This window comes from Bolinopsis microptera, chromosome 10 (genome assembly GCF_026151205.1).
Source record: "Bolinopsis microptera isolate Bmic1 chromosome 10, MBARI_Bmic_1.0, whole genome shotgun sequence".
NCBI classification, from domain to species: Eukaryota; Metazoa; Ctenophora; class Tentaculata; order Lobata; family Bolinopsidae; genus Bolinopsis; species Bolinopsis microptera.
Window position 1 is genome coordinate 13,603,891 of NC_087081.1, and position 18,041 is coordinate 13,621,931.

At 39.4% G+C, this 18,041-nt stretch overlaps 3 protein-coding genes across 3 annotated transcripts in view; all 3 read left to right on the top strand.

The window, feature by feature from the left end:
* The window catches only part of LOC134822372 (innexin inx2-like), a 65,574-nt gene extending 60,643 nt beyond the window's left edge, over positions 1-4,931 (top strand). The window contains exons 5-10 of the mRNA XM_063833402.1: positions 1,051-1,178; positions 1,511-1,700; positions 1,856-1,990; positions 2,465-2,611; positions 2,984-3,099; positions 3,430-4,931. Coding sequence (XP_063689472.1) covers positions 1,051-1,178; positions 1,511-1,700; positions 1,856-1,990; positions 2,465-2,611; positions 2,984-3,099; positions 3,430-3,603 — 890 coding nt within the window. The 3' untranslated portion in view covers positions 3,604-4,931. The remainder of the gene's footprint in view (positions 1-1,050; positions 1,179-1,510; positions 1,701-1,855; positions 1,991-2,464; positions 2,612-2,983; positions 3,100-3,429) is intronic.
* LOC134822371 (innexin inx2-like) overlaps positions 2,265-18,041 on the top strand; it is a 38,744-nt gene continuing 22,967 nt past the window's right edge. The window contains exon 1 of the mRNA XM_063833399.1: positions 2,265-2,274. The gene's annotated coding sequence lies outside the window, so the exon portion shown is untranslated. The remainder of the gene's footprint in view (positions 2,275-18,041) is intronic.
* On the top strand, positions 14,024-17,183 carry LOC134821972 (innexin inx2-like). Its single transcript, XM_063832805.1, has 6 exons — positions 14,024-14,376; positions 14,494-14,656; positions 15,060-15,304; positions 15,496-15,628; positions 15,753-15,874; positions 16,047-17,183. Exons 1-6 carry the CDS (start codon positions 14,233-14,235, stop codon positions 16,536-16,538), a joined length of 1,299 nt encoding a protein of 432 aa, XP_063688875.1. The 5' UTR covers positions 14,024-14,232; the 3' UTR covers positions 16,539-17,183.

Sequence of the window (18,041 nt, forward strand, 5' to 3'; positions counted from 1 at the left end):
CAAGTGGGAGTAATCATTTATGGGTTTTTTCCTGGAGATTTCAGTAAAAGCAACGTTTTTGTGTGAAAGCAAGGCTTCATGAAACAATGGAATGAAACTTCTTTTATCTTTTTAAGTACTTCCCACGTACCTGCTTTATCTTCGTGTTTCCAACATCATATACAATTTACTTTATGTTTAAATACAATTCGTACATCATAATTCCACTTTGAAGGTGTCTTAGTGATGATATGTTGAGTACCTATTCCCAATCACGACCATTTCGACTAGGTGAAACGTAGTATTCTGCTTATTCTGCATTCTCGTGGCATTCTCGTGGCTCCTCAGATCTTGACGAAGTTTATTCGTCAGAGAAAATAATAACGATTATAATAGTAATGTATTTGCATCATGATTCATGAAGCGAGGAATTTTCGAGAACACTTGACCAAATTGGTTCTTAACACGTCTTTAAAAACTCTTTATACATTTATTCTAGGATACTCTGCCCCTCACCTTTCAAACATATACATTATACATTATACATGTTTACAATTTACACGCGTGTGATGTGTTGAATAGTGTAATGATACTCTCACTATACCGCTTACTAAATGTAATGTGATATTTATAATGGTACTCCTGTGTATCCAATCAAACGAGGCAATAATATTATGTATCAGTTAGTCTATTTAGGTCTTGATGATGACGAAAATAGCATAAGTAAATCAACAGGACAGGTGCCAAATCATTTTAGTATTGTAAGAGCTGCTTTTAGTTCAGCATATTATTATGTTATTGAATATATTTAGCATTTTTGACGTTGCGATGTATTTAACACCATTGATTTTGGCACTGTTACGTTGGTTTACGATAACAAAATATAACAAGAAATTTATGCAAGTGAGGAGATGTTTAGAACTTTCACTTTCAACTTTCGTCTTTCGTACTCAACAATCAAATTATAGATGTACCACTACCATCCTTATTATTTGTAAAATCCAAAACCAAAATTACTCAAACAAATTGTGTTACAATTTCCGGATATTTTCTAAACATTGTACCCTGCAGGAGAGAACTGTGACCAGCTGGGACCAGGCGCTCAAACAACCCGTGTCTACCACTTGTGGTACCAGTGGATTCCTTTCTACTTCTGGCTCGCTTCCGCCGCTTTCTTCCTCCCTTATCTCATCTACAAGGTTTTTATACTTTGTTTTATTATTGAACTTTATTTATGAAGTTATTTGCTAATTTCTCTCTTTTAAAATGTGGCACTTGCCAAAAAGCCTGTCATCTACAAAGTTTACACCTGAGCTGTCTAGAGCGTCTCCTAAACAATATACACGTCGACGAAATAGTTTTCTAACTCTTATTGTAATAATTTGTGAACTTACAACTGTCATTAGGAGAAGCCTTGGAACTTGTAAAAAACTAGACATAAAAGACAAAACGAAGGTCTAACTCTACGAAAAGTTAGTGCGGTACACGCTATAATATCTCACCTCACCATATATCTCATCTCACTCTTCAGAGGTACGGGTTCGGTGATATCAAGCCTTTAATCCACATGTTATACAACCCCCTGGACGGTGACGAAGGTGTCAAGGCTGACTCTGAGAAGGCCTCTATCTGGATATACCACCGTTTCTCTATCTACATGAACGAACACTCCATGTACGCTAACTTTATGGAAAGACACGGAATCGGCATACTCGTTATTGGTTTGTACTCTTTAATTTATCCTCTTATATCAAACAGGCTTCTTCTCCTTCTGCATTGTGAATTGTAACATTCCCCAGCTCTCAGTTCTACGTTTTCATTGGTAAGTTCTTCTTACTGCCTCTGTTAACCTAACTCTCTCCCTCTCTCTCTCCAGGCATCAAAGTGGCTTACCTGATTATCTCTGTCCTGCTTATGGTGATGACCGCTATGATGTTCGAGTTGGGTGATTTTAAACAGTACGGAATTGTGTGGGCCCAACAATGGCCTAATCCTCCAGCCAACGTTACTGGTATGTTAACTTTTAAATTGGTATATTTATTCAATTCTCCAGTTTTTATCTCAATAAATTAGTCTTTTTTAAAAGTTCAACTTTTACTATTTGTTAAGAACTTGGCCACATGAGGTCGTGTGCAATGATGCTTAGGCTTCAAAGTGCGACTTAACAAATACCGCGCCGTTTAACGAAACCCTATACACACTTTTCAACCGAACTGAATTCTTAACCTTGGCACGATTCCCAATCATAGGACTATAACTTTAAGTAATCAGTATGAAGTATGGGTAAATAATTTGATCATTATCAAATATACCTTCTCAAATTTCCACAACAAAAATCAACAAACTCGCTAGGCTGCAACTTAACGTTTTTACAAATAGATCGGTAACCTGAACTGGGTAGATTGTCTTAAACATGATTACGCCTCTTCCACGACCTCTTCCACAACCAGCTTTCAACTAAATAGTTAATTATCTTAACCTTCAGGAATCAAGGATCTCCTTTTCCCCAAGATGGTGGCTTGTGAGATTAAGAGATGGGGCCCCACTGGTCTCGAGGACGAGAATGGCATGTGTGTCTTGGCTCCCAACGTCATCAACCAGTACATCTTCCTCATCTTATGGTGGTCTCTTGGTGAGTTGGCTTCATTTCTTATCCATCATTAAAACTAAGATAAGAAGTGCGTACCAAGCCTATCAGAGGAGAAATTTGTACACGTAATAACGCGCGTTGTTTAAAGTTCTAGAATTGGTAGTTCAAGAGTTTTGGATTCGCGCTGAAATATTCTAGAACGCTTTGGAAGAGTATTTACTCTTAAGAGCTATATGGCTCGCTGCCGTAGTATGAAGTTATTCTCAAATAATAGTCTCAAATAGACAAATCTTAGCTGGCTTCTAAGAATGATGTTAGTTTTAACACGACCATACTCCGGCTCAAAATATAATTTTTTCATAAAAGTTAAAAGAAAAAGTCCTTTACGTTTCGACTCACACTCTTTCCGCTCAGTGTTCACTATCGTCTCTAACGTCTTCAACGTGTTGGCTGGAGTTATCCGAGTTGTCTTCATCTACGGTTCATACCGTCGTATGTTGGCCAGTGCTTTCCTCAGAGACGATCCTCATGTAAGTCTTATCACATTTAGGATCTATTTATTATTTTATTGAATTAAAGTAAATTTTAGATTGATTTCGTGCTCCACATGACTAATTGAAAGCCGGGCGGTGCCAGGCAGATCTTGACGGTGCCAGGCATCTTGGAGTCGTGGAGTCTTGATGAGCATTTAAAGTATTTCCTAATTTAAGTACTAGAGACGTCATCCCTTCATCAAAATACTCAAGTTTAAAATTAATCTCTAATTTAAATTAACTTTTTTCTGGCGAAAATTCTAACACCAGAATTTTGTTTCTATCTGAAATTGTCACATGATACTGACCCAACTACCCTTTCTCCAGTATAAGAAGGTATACTACAAGGTAGGATCCTCCGGTCGGACCATCTTGAACGTCCTGGCTGCCTCCATTTCTCCCACATGCTTCCAGGAGATCATGAACAACGTGTGTCCGCGTCTCATCCGTGCTCACGTGTCCAAGAAGGGCAGGAACCTAGGCGATGACCCCCTCCTGTAGTAAGGACTCTCTCAGGTAGAAATAAGCTCCTTCATCAGGATGCTCAATGTGTGACGTCATAATGACGCCATTTATGTATCAGAGGTTTGTTTGGGCTGGCGTGTAGGCAACGTCCGCACCTCGTCGAGTGGGCCGCATTTTACAAAACTCAGAATCAGATTTACGTAGCTAAGTCGGGTGGGCCGTAAGTCCACCCGATTCGCCAGAATTAGGAACCGAGAACGGATGTGGGATTGAGGCTACCAGTCCTGGGGAATTTTTGTGAACAATTTGGATAGGATCAGACCTCTAATTAATGTAGAATCACTGTTTATAGGGGCCTTGGGAGACTAAAACTCATAACTTGTACTTGTAGACAGAGACTAAATCTTGAAACTTGATCTGGAATCGACAAAACTTACGACTTGAAAATCAAGCAATTATTTTACAATAAAAACTCCTCATTGCCGTTTTATGACTTGACAGTAATTCAGTACTCTAAATTGGTTGATATTGTTGTTCGTCGGGTGGCTGTGCTCGTTACAGCACGGCCGTGCACACTTCTGAACGAATGGCGATATTTACAACCCTGACCAACAATTAATGATATTTTAACTTGGGGACGCGAATAACGTGTAAGTTTTGTATTTTGACTGTGTGAAATCAACGTGTCGGGTAATACTGTGGCAACCCTATTTGGTTGGTTAATTAGTTAATCGGTTAATTAATTAATTAATCAATTAGTGAACTGTCCAGTGGTGGACCAGACCGAAAGTATAGAAATACAATGATTTTTTAAATCTATGAATTTTTGATCTGTTGATCGGTATCAATATTGACGGATTTTGTGTAGAATTTTTGGCTCATCACTCTAAATACTTACCTTGTACTCAAAGCATGGAACAATAATGATCATTTAGAAGTAAATTCGGGCATATTGATAAACCTTAATTGCAAACGTTTTCGATCGAAAAATTTTTAACGATATTTTTTACTTATTTTTAGACTACCGATTGTTAGTTGATGAGATTTTTTGCGCCCTTTCTTTCCGTTTTAAAATAAAATCAGATAGTATGCTATGGAAAATGTAATTGCTGTTATGCGTTGAATAACTTTTAGGGATCTAGTGCTTTTTATTAAGCTGGTGTCCCCAAAAATTGCTTTTCAAACAAACATGAACAGTTAGTATTTATTTTCCAATATCAATATTGATAACATCTTAACTTACAAAAGTTATTTTAGAAATATGAAGATCAGCCAGTTTTAAAGATTATCTTGTACCTAATAATATAAGTAAACTCGAAAGAGACGCCAGATTTAATCCGTTATATATTATAATTTCTATTGAATGCCTTGTCCCTTCACTGTTTCAAATATTTAGATATTTTAATTATCCTGAGAGTTGATAAAAGTTTGAATATTAAAATTTTCCCCGACAACTTTTTGAATGAAAGAACCAACTTTTCAAATGTTACGAAATATTGTCACTGCTATACCTGTAACGAAGCTGCCGAGCCCTCATAAAAAGTATTCTAAAAGTTTAACAACTCTCTGGAATATCCCGTCTTAATATCTGGATATTCTGTCCAGACCTGTATCTGATAATTTAGGATTGATATCCCTGATACAATTTACTGCCTGACACTGTTTTTTGTTAACGTGTTTTAAACAGCTAGGATACTAACCCATATCTTCTGTTCACAGGTCATGTCCTATGTATAGTGTCGCTGAGTTGCGCGCACACGTGAGTAACACTCTGTTTGCGAGGAGGTTTTCCTCTTCTACAATTTAATTTTCTTATCTAATTACATCCAATTAAGCGTGTAATTTTATAGAATTCTTTTTCTCTGTATTAGGTTTTATTAAATTTGTTAAAAGTTTCTTTTTTATCACATTTTAAATGGTTATAATTGTTGTACAATGTACTTGTACTATCATTGTTGGAGATATATTTGAGGTCCAATTAAATAACCAATGACCCTGCAATGCCACCGTTCAAATTTAATCACCAAGTTGTGTACCGCACGTTTTTACGAACCTTTTCATCGCTTTTAACGCACATGACCGCGCCTCAAAGCGATAATCTTGTCAACAATAAGCGCCCGGTCATGGGACTTATTGGTACCGGAATCTAACGCCGATTACACAATACACATTCTTCTTTTTACCCACGCGCTCAAAAGTTAATTATCCATAATACTAAATTATGAAATCGCATTGGATACGATAAAGATTTGATTTGCTTTCGTGTCATTTGTTAATAAGAATATTGGTATACTCTTACTTGACGCTGATGGGTGTCGCAACAAGGTACAACTGAGCAGCCAGCAGAACTCTCTTCAAGAAATTTATCCACAGCAATACTGCGACGGAGAAATTTTCCGGTTTTACTAAGTAAAGAACCCCTTGTTATTAAGAGTTTGGAGCTAAGTGGGGCCTATATTTAGTGTTGAATAGTAAACAATACTAGAGCTGAGCTGGCACAGAGCCAAACCCTCAGGGTCACCCCACAATACCACATACTAATAGTCATGTATAACAACCTTAAATACATACCATACATACCAACTTGAACCATACACTTCTCTCCCATACAAAGTAGAAACTTCACGCTGGCTATATTGTATCATGGGCAAAAATAGAGCCAAGTAAATGTTCATTAGAGATACGTAGTGGCTAGTGACGCAGAAATTGAAGCCTTGCTAGAAGTGTTTCAGAGGAGTTGTACACCTTACACGCTTGAAGCAAATCACAACTAGTCAAGGTCATATGATAGATATTATCACTTAGATTCTATCCAGTAATCGCCGCATCAGAACTGCAACTTCTGTTATATATATTATGACATTAATATTGTTCGTCAAATAGCGGACTGATGACCCGATTGTTCAAATGTAAGATTAACCGCAAGATAGTTTCTCGTTTTAGAGCTCAATAATTATGTAAATACTACACGTTTTTATTCACAGATGACTGCCACTGATTCATCAACTCCGTCAGCCTTATAATTTAGTTTCACTGTCAGAATTAGAAGAATTTTAAGTATTTTGCTGATAAAAAAGTCGAAAAACGACTTGAATTACCATCTCTCTCCCTCCTGACACCCGATTCGTTTTTCCACAAGTCCAGAACTCCCTCCTACCGGCATCAGGTACTTAGTATCAATACCTCCTTATAGAGCCAGCCCCTAACGCTCACAGTACAATTATAATCCATCATCTCCTTTATAAGTGTTTGATAGTTTTGGCCATCGTACAATAACGATCGTATCATTGGCACTGTGCCAACAAATTATTCCATTGTAGAGTATCATCAGTATCAGCTGGTCATTTTCCCTCCATTAAGTGTGGTCGGTCTAATTCAGCTGGCACGGATTAAACTACCATCATTTGATAGATCGATCTGGTAATATAGGTGATGTGTCGTAAGATAGAAGAAAAGGGATAGACACAAGACGAAGACTATACCTAGAAACCCACGTGTTTATCGTCATTAGAAACGCCCTGCTCATGATGCAATAACAATAATCCTCTCCTCAAGGACTCGACAATTCCATTTTCGTAGTATTCTCCATCAAAACACTTCTCAGATAGGGGGTCACTACAAACCCTGAACGGAAGATTATCCCTTAAATGGTATAATCTATTTAAGAGGCCTGGTACTCGCTCGCTCCCATTTACTACAAGAAATGGCTTGTGATTACAGCAGCTAACAGCAAATCAAGGTGGTATTGTTCCTTCACACTTGTCTTTATATATACAACACAGCGGGAACACCATCAGAAGTGTCATGTGAGATGTTTAACTTCCCATTATATGATTTATCGAGACTTGAATATGATAATGTTATAACACTAAACCAGGGCTAGGGGAATCATGCCTAATATGGTATAATCAAGCTCCTTATATGGGATAATAACCCTGGTTACCACGTACACTGAAATCCTAATACAAGTAAAGGGCTGCATTTGCACAATCTTTCCTATGACGTTATTGTATCTTCCTGGAAGATTTGCTTTGGTAATCTTGGTGTCGATTAGTCCAATCCTCTCCTCTAACAAGGCCATATTTAATCTTAAATGTCTGACATCTTGCCAGAATCACGCAATGCAGGGTATGGCACGAGCTTATTAAATCACCACGCATTATACCGTGAACCGGTGCACGTTCGTACCTTTGTGTCAAACTACCGCATAATAATCGCAAGCTAACACGTGCTTTCTAATCCAGCTTATAATTGTCTCCGGTTTGGCTTAGACTACAGCTGTCGGTGGTATTATGATGACCGTGTTGGTGGTTGACAGAGCAGTTGTTGTACCGTTCCTGCGTTCTGCACTTTAAATCGCAACTTTTGCTCTTTTTTTGTATGTGGGACCGTTTCAGCTACCTTTGTTGAATGTAGAATACGAGAGCTGAGAGAGCGTATGATTAAAGAGTTGGACTCTATGCAGATAAGCTCTTGCTTCTCTCCATCTGCTTCCATTCTGGGGTATTCTAGTTAATTCGCTATTGACGTTGCCAACCTCGAGCTTGATCTTGTCATAATACACATTTAACGGCCCGTTCAAACCCTCTAATTTCCCCAGAAGGTTGTGTCTGTGACGGACAGATCCCCCTTCTCCAGTTCTTATATCCGAGGACGTAACATCCCGAGGAATGATCTAATACCTGAAATTGCTGCTGCGCTGCAATTTGGAAGAGTGGTTTCATTTGGCGAGTACAGATGACAGCATCACTTACTCATTAGCCAGCTACTAGAAGCTTCTTTGCCAGTGTTATAGGCGTAGATACTGTTGTTGGCCAGCATTGAACTGTTAGTAGATTGTACATAACATTGTATTATTGATTGGCCGTAGAATCGCTTTGACCTACAGCACACATACATAGTACATACGATCAGCATTATGTGCTTCATTATATATTATAATGATAATTGTATTTGCAGAGGAAACCAGGCCTGACCGTTTTGGCATCCGACACTTGGTTCTCTAGAAACCAGGTAGCAGCAACGTCACAAATACAAGAACACAAATCACCGGGTTAGTGTTTCAACCCGCGGAGTTACCGCTGGTTTAACAACATCTAACGTCATGATGCCCATGATGATTGGTCTTTGTGTGTTAGTCGTGGAGTTAGGAACCTCCTGAACCCTAGCACGGGAATGTTGTTATAGTAACCAGATCCTCTGTGCCCGGTGAGTTGTTGTTATAGTAAACCGCACATCATAACACGCTATCACCGTGTTTTGGATGGGTTTTCTTGGCGTCTGATAAGCGGCTGGTGGTTGTCTGTTTTTGTGTTGACTTGTATCCCTGCTTAGCGTTTCAATGACATGTGCAAGTTGCTATGATAAGATGAACTGTATAAATAGTCAGCTTAGCTATTCATTAGAGATCGATTTGGTTTCAGATGTTGTTCATTGATTAAGATCTGCGTTTGAAGATGTTGTTCACAAGTTGTTAAACAATTTGTAAAGGTTAACATTTTGCGTACCAGTCCTGTTCATTAGTGATCGAGATACTTTCAGATGTTGTTCACACGAGGATAACTTGTTCACCCTCAGACTCAGCACTCACCCTCAAACTAAGTTGATGTGTAACAACTGATTATTGTCTGTTTCTCTCCCACACCTGACCATCATCATTAGTCATTGAGAGATCTGCTTTCTGGCGATGTTCATTGTTCATTAACCAATTAAACAGTTCATACTTCATATATCAGTTAACATATGTGATCCCACCCCCACCCTTAGTGGAGGTGTAACAACTGAGATTTTACTGCCTGTTTCTCCCCAGATGATTATCATGATCAGTGCACAGATCCGCTAATTAAGTTTTTATGTCGTATATGGCTGCTCAACGTGGCGGTGTTATCTTAGATACGAGTGTTAACTAGGTTTCATGTAGTGTATTTTGGGATGATCTGAGAGAGTTATCTGGGTTGTACCTCAGCGTGTCTAGTCGATGGTGTTCTGGTTGGGAAGATAATCCCACGCGTTGCAGTGATACAATCATTGTCTTAGCCACACGGGGATATCACACCAGATGTTTCCTGTTCTTTAGTTTTACCTTCCATGAGTCTCCATCTTGTGTGAATCCTTCATAATATCACGTCTGGCAGTCTGGTATTTATTTACCTTATCCTGAGCCACCTCCTTTTGTATCTGTTGACGCTGTGGTGGGAAGAAAAGTAGCCAAAAATAATCTGGCTTTTCTTTAGAAAACCATTGTAGAATGATTGCTTTAACTACTGAACAATAATCAATTGAATCCATTTGTCAGGCGTTGGCATCTCATTCACTCCATTGAAAGCAGATGCAAAATTATTCGATTGTGAAACTTTGCGGCTATTCTTGTCTTATTAAAATTAGCATTTGGTTCCCCTTCTGTGCTGTTACAAAAGAGTGATAAGTCCATTTTTGATAATAACACGTGGTCCTCCGTATCGTCTTTTGGTACGACAACAAGTGCTGCAATCTCTCTACTTGCCTCCTTTAGTGTCTTGTTCCTACAACAAGTGCTGCAATCTCTCTACTTGCCTCCTTTAGTGTCTTGTTCCTACAACAAGTGCTGCAATCTCTCTACTTGCCTCCTTTAGTGTCTTGTTCCTACAACAAGTGCTGCAATCTCTCTACTTGCCTCCTTTAGTGTCTTGTTCCTACAACAAGTGCTGCAATCTCTCTACTTGCCTCCTTTAGTGTCTTGTTCCTACAACAAGTGCTGCAATCTCTCTACTTGCCTCCTTTAGTGTCTTGTTCCTACAACAAGTGCTGCAATCTCTCTACTTGCCTCCTTTAGTGTCTTGTTCCTACAACAAGTGCTGCAATCTCTCTAGTTGCCTCCTTTAGTGTCTTGTTCCTACAACAAGTGCTGCAATCTCTCTACTTGCCTCCTTAAGTGTCTTGTTCCTACAACAAGTGCTGCAATCTCTCTACTTGCCTCCTTTGGTGTCTTGTTCCTACAACAAGTGCTGCAATCTCTCTACTTGCCTCCTTTGGTGTCTTGTTCCTACAACAAGTGCTGCAATCTCTCTACTTGCCTCCTTTAGTGTCTTGTTCCTACAACAAGTGCTGCAATCTCTCTACTTGCCTCCTTTAGTGTCTTGTTCCTACAACAAGTGCTGCAATCTCTCTAGTTGCCTCCTTTAGTGTCTTGTTCCTACAACAAGTGCTGCAATCTCTCTACTTGCCTCCTTTAGTGTCTTGTTCCTACAACAAGTGCTGCAATCTCTCTACTTGCCTCCTTTAGTGTCTTGTTCCTACAACAAGTGTTGCAATCTCTCTACTTGCCTCCTTAAGTGTCTTGTTCCTACAACAAGTGCTGCAATCTCTCTACTTGCCTCCTTTGGTGTCTTGTTCCTACAACAAGTGCTGCAATCTCTCTACTTGCCTCCTTTGGTGTCTTGTTCCTACAACAAGTGCTGCAATCTCTCTACTTGCCTCCTTTAGTGTCTTGTTCCTACAACAAGTGCTGCAATCTCTCTACTTGCCTCCTTTAGTGTCTTGTTCCTACAACAAGTGCTGCAATCTCTCTACTTGCCTCCTTTAGTGTCTTGTTCCTACAACAAGTGCTGCAATCTCTCTACTTGCCTCCTTTGGTGTCTTGTTCCTACAACAAGTGCTGCAATCTCTCTACTTGCCTCCTTTAGTGTCTTGTTCCTACAACAAGTGCTGCAATCTCTCTACTTGCCTCCTTTAGTGTCTTGTTCCTACAACAAGTGCTGCAATCTCTCTACTTGCCTCCTTTAGTGTCTTGTTCCTACAACAAGTGCTGCAATCTCTCTACTTGCCTCCTTTAGTGTCTTGTTCCTACAACAAGTGCTGCAATCTCTCTACTTGCCTCCTTTAGTGTCTTGTTCCTACAACAAGTGCTGCAATCTCTCTACTTGCCTCCTTTAGTGTCTTGTTCCTACAACAAGTGCTGCAATCTCTCTAGTTGCCTCCTTTAGTGTCTTGTTCCTACAACAAGTGCTGCAATCTCTCTACTTGCCTCCTTTAGTGTCTTGTTCCTACAACAAGTGCTGCAATCTCTCTACTTGCCTCCTTTAGTGTCTTGTTCCTACAACAAGTGCTGCAATCTCTCTACTTGCCTCCTTTAGTGTCTTGTTCCTACAACAAGTGCTGCAATCTCTCTACTTGCCTCCTTTAGTGTCTTGTTCCTACAACAAGTGCTGCAATCTCTCTACTTGCCTCCTTTGGTGTCTTGTTCCTACAACAAGTGCTGCAATCTCTCTACTTGCCTCCTTTAGTGTCTTGTTCCTACAACAAGTGCTGCAATCTCTCTACTTGCCTCCTTTAGTGTCTTGTTCCTACAACAAGTGCTGCAATCTTTCTACTTGCCTCCTTTAGTGTCTTGTTCCTACAACAAGTGCTGCAATCTCTCTACTTGCCTCCTTTGGTGTCTTGTTCCTACAACAAGTGCTGCAATCTCTCTACTTGCCTCCTTTGGTGTCTTGTTCCTACAACAAGTGCTGCAATCTCTCTACTTGCCTCCTTTAGTGTCTTGTTCCTACAACAAGTGCTGCAATCTCTCTACTTGCCTCCTTTAGTGTCTTGTTCCTACAACAAGTGCTGCAATCTCTCTACTTGCCTCCTTTAGTGTCTTGTTCCTACAACAAGTGCTGCAATCTCTCTACTTGCCTCCTTTGGTGTCTTGTTCCTACAACAAGTGCTGCAATCTCTCTACTTGCCTCCTTTAGTGTCTTGTTCCTACAACAAGTGCTGCAATCTCTCTACTTGCCTCCTTTAGTGTCTTGTTCCTACAACAAGTGCTGCAATCTCTCTACTTGCCTCCTTTAGTGTCTTGTTCCTACAACAAGTGCTGCAATCTCTCTACTTGCCTCCTTTAGTGTCTTGTTCCTACAACAAGTGCTGCAATCTCTCTACTTGCCTCCTTTAGTGTCTTGTTCCTACAACAAGTGCTGCAATCTCTCTACTTGCCTCCTTTAGTGTCTTGTTCCTACAACAAGTGCTGCAATCTCTCTAGTTGCCTCCTTTAGTGTCTTGTTCCTACAACAAGTGCTGCAATCTCTCTACTTGCCTCCTTTAGTGTCTTGTTCCTACAACAAGTGCTGCAATCTCTCTACTTGCCTCCTTTAGTGTCTTGTTCCTACAACAAGTGCTGCAATCTCTCTACTTGCCTCCTTTAGTGTCTTGTTCCTACAACAAGTGCTGCAATCTCTCTACTTGCCTCCTTTGGTGTCTTGTTCCTACAACAAGTGTTGCAATCTCTCTACTTGCCTCCTTAAGTGTCTTGTTCCTACAACAAGTGCTGCAATCTCTCTACTTGCCTCCTTTGGTGTCTTGTTCCTACAACAAGTGCTGCAATCTCTCTACTTGCCTCCTTAAGTGTCTTGTTCCTACAACAAGTGCTGCAATCTCTCTACTTGCCTCCTTTGGTGTCTTGTTCCTACAACAAGTGCTGCAATCTCTCTACTTGCCTCCTTTGGTGTCTTGTTCCTACAACAAGTGCTGCAATCTCTCTACTTGCCTCCTTTAGTGTCTTGTTCCTACAACAAGTGCTGCAATCTCTCTACTTGCCTCCTTTAGTGTCTTGTTCCTACAACAAGTGCTGCAATCTCTCTACTTGCCTCCTTTAGTGTCTTGTTCCTACAACAAGTGCTGCAATCTCTCTACTTGCCTCCTTTGGTGTCTTGTTCCTACAACAAGTGCTGCAATCTCTCTACTTGCCTCCTTTAGTGTCTTGTTCCTACAACAAGTGCTGCAATCTCTCTACTTGCCTCCTTTAGTGTCTTGTTCCTACAACAAGTGCTGCAATCTTTCTACTTGCCTCCTTTAGTGTCTTGTTCCTACAACCCATGATATATTCCACTTTCTATAATGATAGTAACGGGATTGACAGACTTACCGGCAACCACTGACGTACGTTGTGTCAGTGATTTAGTTTTTAGTCTCACGGTCGTCTCAGCAACGCACCAGGAAATAACCCCTATTATATCCTAATTTCACATCTATTACTTTGAACGATTGTAAAGCAGTGCTTTGTGACAAGATGAATGGTTAGATTAGTGTCCTAAATATTATCTGTCTAGGACGTTCCTTCTCACCGAGTTAGCACAAAGCATTGTCTGTTCAACATGTAGCCGAACAATCACCATCATCCTGGTCATGTTCGGACAACTTTGTACTACAAATGATTGCATAATATTATCAACCATCTTTAACGACAGCCCGCCTCGTGATATTAATTAATGACATGCTTTGCAATCATTATATGTGTTGCTTCACAATGGGTTGATTATAATGTGGAATATGTCTGATCAGTCGGCCATCCTGGCTGCTGATTTTGGTCTTTAGTCTGTTGCAGCAGTCGTCCGCATATTATGTGGTTCGTGTCTTTTTTGTTTGTCTGTGTTGGAGTTGACTGATTTCGAAATTTGCTTTAGATTAAATCAAATTAAAGTTTAATAACTCTGTAAATCTTAGATGAACAACATGGAAGAAATTGTGTGTTACCAAGGTTTGATGTGCTAGTTTGAGTTGGAGTTATGGTATCCAACAGCAGTCAATTGTTCTTGCGACGAAGGAACTTAACAACATACCTACTAATCTATTAACTTGCCACAAGCCCTTTAGACTTTCTAAGTCGTCCATCCCAAGGAACACCCTATCTTGATCCAATAAGAAGAAAACATGGTGTTGGATCTGATATCGGGAAACTTCAAGAACTTGCTACAGATAAAGTCAGTTAGTATAGATGACCAGTGGGACCAGCTTAACAGGACGTATCTTGTCATGTTCTGCATTTTATCCGGCACTATAATGACCTTTAAACAGGTGAGAAAATACTTTATTTTCTAAACGAAGCAATAAAATTCTCATTTGCCAGCAGATTCGCTTCCTTTTTGCCTGATTATTCCTTTTATAGTCTTCAACCAACCAATCGCCCCTCAGAATTTAGGGTCGATAATACACTGTATAGGGGATTCACGGAGTGGTGAAGGAAGTTTTGCGGAAGTCCACGACACTTTTGTACAAGATTACTGTGCAGCTCAAGGACTGTACACCGTGAAAGAAGTTTATAAAAAGTCTTGGCCCGATGAAGTGCCTTATCCAGGTAAGAATCGCTAATAGTTCCACGTTATAAACATCTGTCTAATAGTTCCACGTTATAAACATCTGTCTAATAGTTCCACGTTATAAACATCTGTCTAATAGTTCCACGTTATAAACATCTGTCTCGCTAATAGCTCCACGTTATAAACATCTGTCTAATAGTTTCACGTTATAAACATCTGTCTCTTTAGTTCCACGTTATAAACATCTGTCTCGCTAATAGCTCCACGTTATAAACATCTGTCTCTTTAGTTCCACGTTATAAACATCTGTCTCTTTAGTTCCACGTTATAAACATCTGTCTCTTTAGTTCCACGTTATAAACATTTGTCTCGACTTTTCTTCGCACGGTTCAACGTACCCTAGTTCACATTCGGACGATCTCTTGAATTGTTTGCCCTTAGGTGTCCTTCCATTGACTACCTCGATCTGCAAAGGCAGAGTCTTCTGGAATGGATCCAGCATACCATGCCGCGATGAAAAAGATTTAAAGCCCGTCACGGAGGTGTACCACGTATGGTATATGTTCGTGCCTTTTTACTTTTGTGCCGTTGGAATAGCATTCTACTTCCCCTACACAGTTTTCAGACACCTCAGTGGCATCTATGACATCAAGCCAATGTTGAACACCCTCACATGTAACATTGAGGTTAGTGTAATCATGTTTACTTCATATTGGTAGACTGGAGAGGCTGGTCACACAATTTCCCTTTTTAAAATATACCTATTCTTCAAGTAAGACAATATTGTACAAAGTGCAATGTACATTTATCTACATTTTCTGAGTTACTGTACAATTACATCTGGAAGTTAGATTAATATTTCGCTTTCAAAATTTAGCCCTACACGGAAGACGATCTCTCTCGGAAAGTAGACAATGTATCCAGATGGTTGTACATCAAACTAGACCCTTACATGAACAACATGCTCCCATACACCCAGATTATTCACAAACACTCTATATTTTATACCGGTACGTATTTAATTTAAACTGTAAATACAATATTATTGTACTAAGTAATTGTAAGTGTAAATACGGATCATCTTATCTTTTGGTTTAACCTCACAGAATTATAAAGATCCCCATTTTTCTTCAGTAATGTTAGTAAAGGTTATGTACTTGACTACCAGCATCTCCGTGTTTTATGCTACCAACAAAATATTCGAGCAAGGAAATTTCGCTATGTATGGCTACGATGTCCTTATGAGTATACCACAGGTTAGATCCTTTGTCTTATTTACGTGCATCCTAAATTATCTTCAGGGTAAGGACTACTTATATGATTTAATGGGAATAGAATTTCTTCGGAAGAAAGCTCTAGACGTCAAATTAGAATAATTACCACTTACAGAATGTCTCATTCTCATGTAATAAACTAATTTTTTGATAGGGCGAAGATTACAAAGTGATGGACACAATCTTCCCCAAAATGGTAAACTGCAGGATACAGGTCTGGGGTCCCACAGGGCTCCAGACTGAAGCCCTCCTCTGCGTTCTCCCCCAAAACATCGGCAACCAGTACTTTTTCCTCATCTTCTGGGCCCTCCTCATCCTCATCATGCTATCCAACCTTGTTTCCGTAATAGTGACCATATTCAGATTTTGCTTCGTAGCAGGAAGCTATAAACGATTTTTAACCGCGAGTCTTCTAGACCACGAGGAACGATATAAGTTGGTATTCACCCACGTGGGGACGACCGGCAGGTACATTCTTCAACTTTGTGCAGAAGTCAGCAACCCAAAAATATTTGAGGACCTTCTAGAGATAGTCTGCTCACTACTCATATCAAACTATCATAAAAGAAAGAGGAGTCGAGAACACCAAAAAGAAAGAGCCGGCAAGAGTAGGACTCGAAACAATTACGACGACTCAGCTGTTTGATCATGATAATGGGGATGCGGCTCTAACCGCTGTGACCAGGGTGTCACTGTGGCTTGGGGGCATCCTCAGTCAGGAGCTGTTTCAGTACCTGTTTTTATCGGTTTTAGACTAGATAATATAGATGTGTTAGTATGTTAGACAGGGTGACCCAAAATTAACTTACTTAGTTTAAAAGTGAAATTTAAAGAAATGTGTTCGTAGTAATTCTATGTTTACAGTACACTACAATATTCGTGATATTATAGGCTACCAGCTACATGCATGGAACGGTTAAGTTAAGTTTGGGTCAGCCCGTTGCATGGTTAAGGGGTAGTTTTTGATATAATAAGTTTTATCAATTAAGTTTACTTTGACCGAGTATTCAATTCATGATATTTGCTGTTAGCTACTCAGTTGTAATTCTAGCTAGTATTTACAATTAAGTTCTAAAAGTTTCAAGAAACATTGCTTTCCTGAAACAATAACTTTGAAATTTTAATATTAGGATTTTTATGCTAGATGAATTATAAATTACTTAATGATAGATTTGGTCTGTATTTCATTCATTAATTAAATTTAGGCGATTAATTAAAACTATCGAATCTATTGCTAAAATAATTGATATTCACATAGTATAATAATATAATATAATAGGTTCTAATTACAATTTAATTTCAAATTATTGTTTCAATTTCTATCATTCTACGTGAGCGTAAAATATCGATGGCTCAACTTCGAAATCGTGTTGCGCAGTGCGCATGAATACACCAACGAAATATACACCAACGAAACTTTTGCGAATGCGTAGCTGGTATTGCACGGTCTTTGTGTTTTTGAAATAACTTATTTTAAATATTAATGCACGAAACCTTTCGCTGCAAGCTCACACGGAATCCGTTATTTTGTGGAGCTTCGGACCACCCTGAGTACTAGAAGCTACTAGATCCCTACCAACATAATATTCTGTACAATTACATAACGTTAGTAACTTACATTTAACGCGAATAATCTTATTAGTTCATTGTTTCCTTGGTAACGGAGAGTTTTAATGGATTCATTTGCTCCACAAGTGGGCCCCCACCACGTCCGTGTCCCCATTAAATTGAATTAATATAAGAGATATTAGTTAAATTTAGTGAGACACAGAGCTAAGTTTCCGTAATAGTTTCAGTATTTCTTATCAAATACCACCTCTCAGAAGCCTAATAAGTGCACAATGAACTGCAGATGTTTCATTCATGACTATAAACACTGCAGCGAGTATTATTACACTAACGCTATTTTTATCTGTACCAGAGGTATTTTATAACTTCGCTTTCTCCAACAAAATTAAAATCACAACAAGTAAAATCTCCCGAAACCGCTGCGTACTTACCAAGTGTTTACGCCACGTTGTTATTGACACTGGAGTAGTCGGGGCCCGCCATTTAGCAAACGTGATAGTATGTAACACACACATTACACCCCTACACTTGCCACACGGCTACTGACGAACACTTCCCATGCATAGCATCCCTCTCCTCC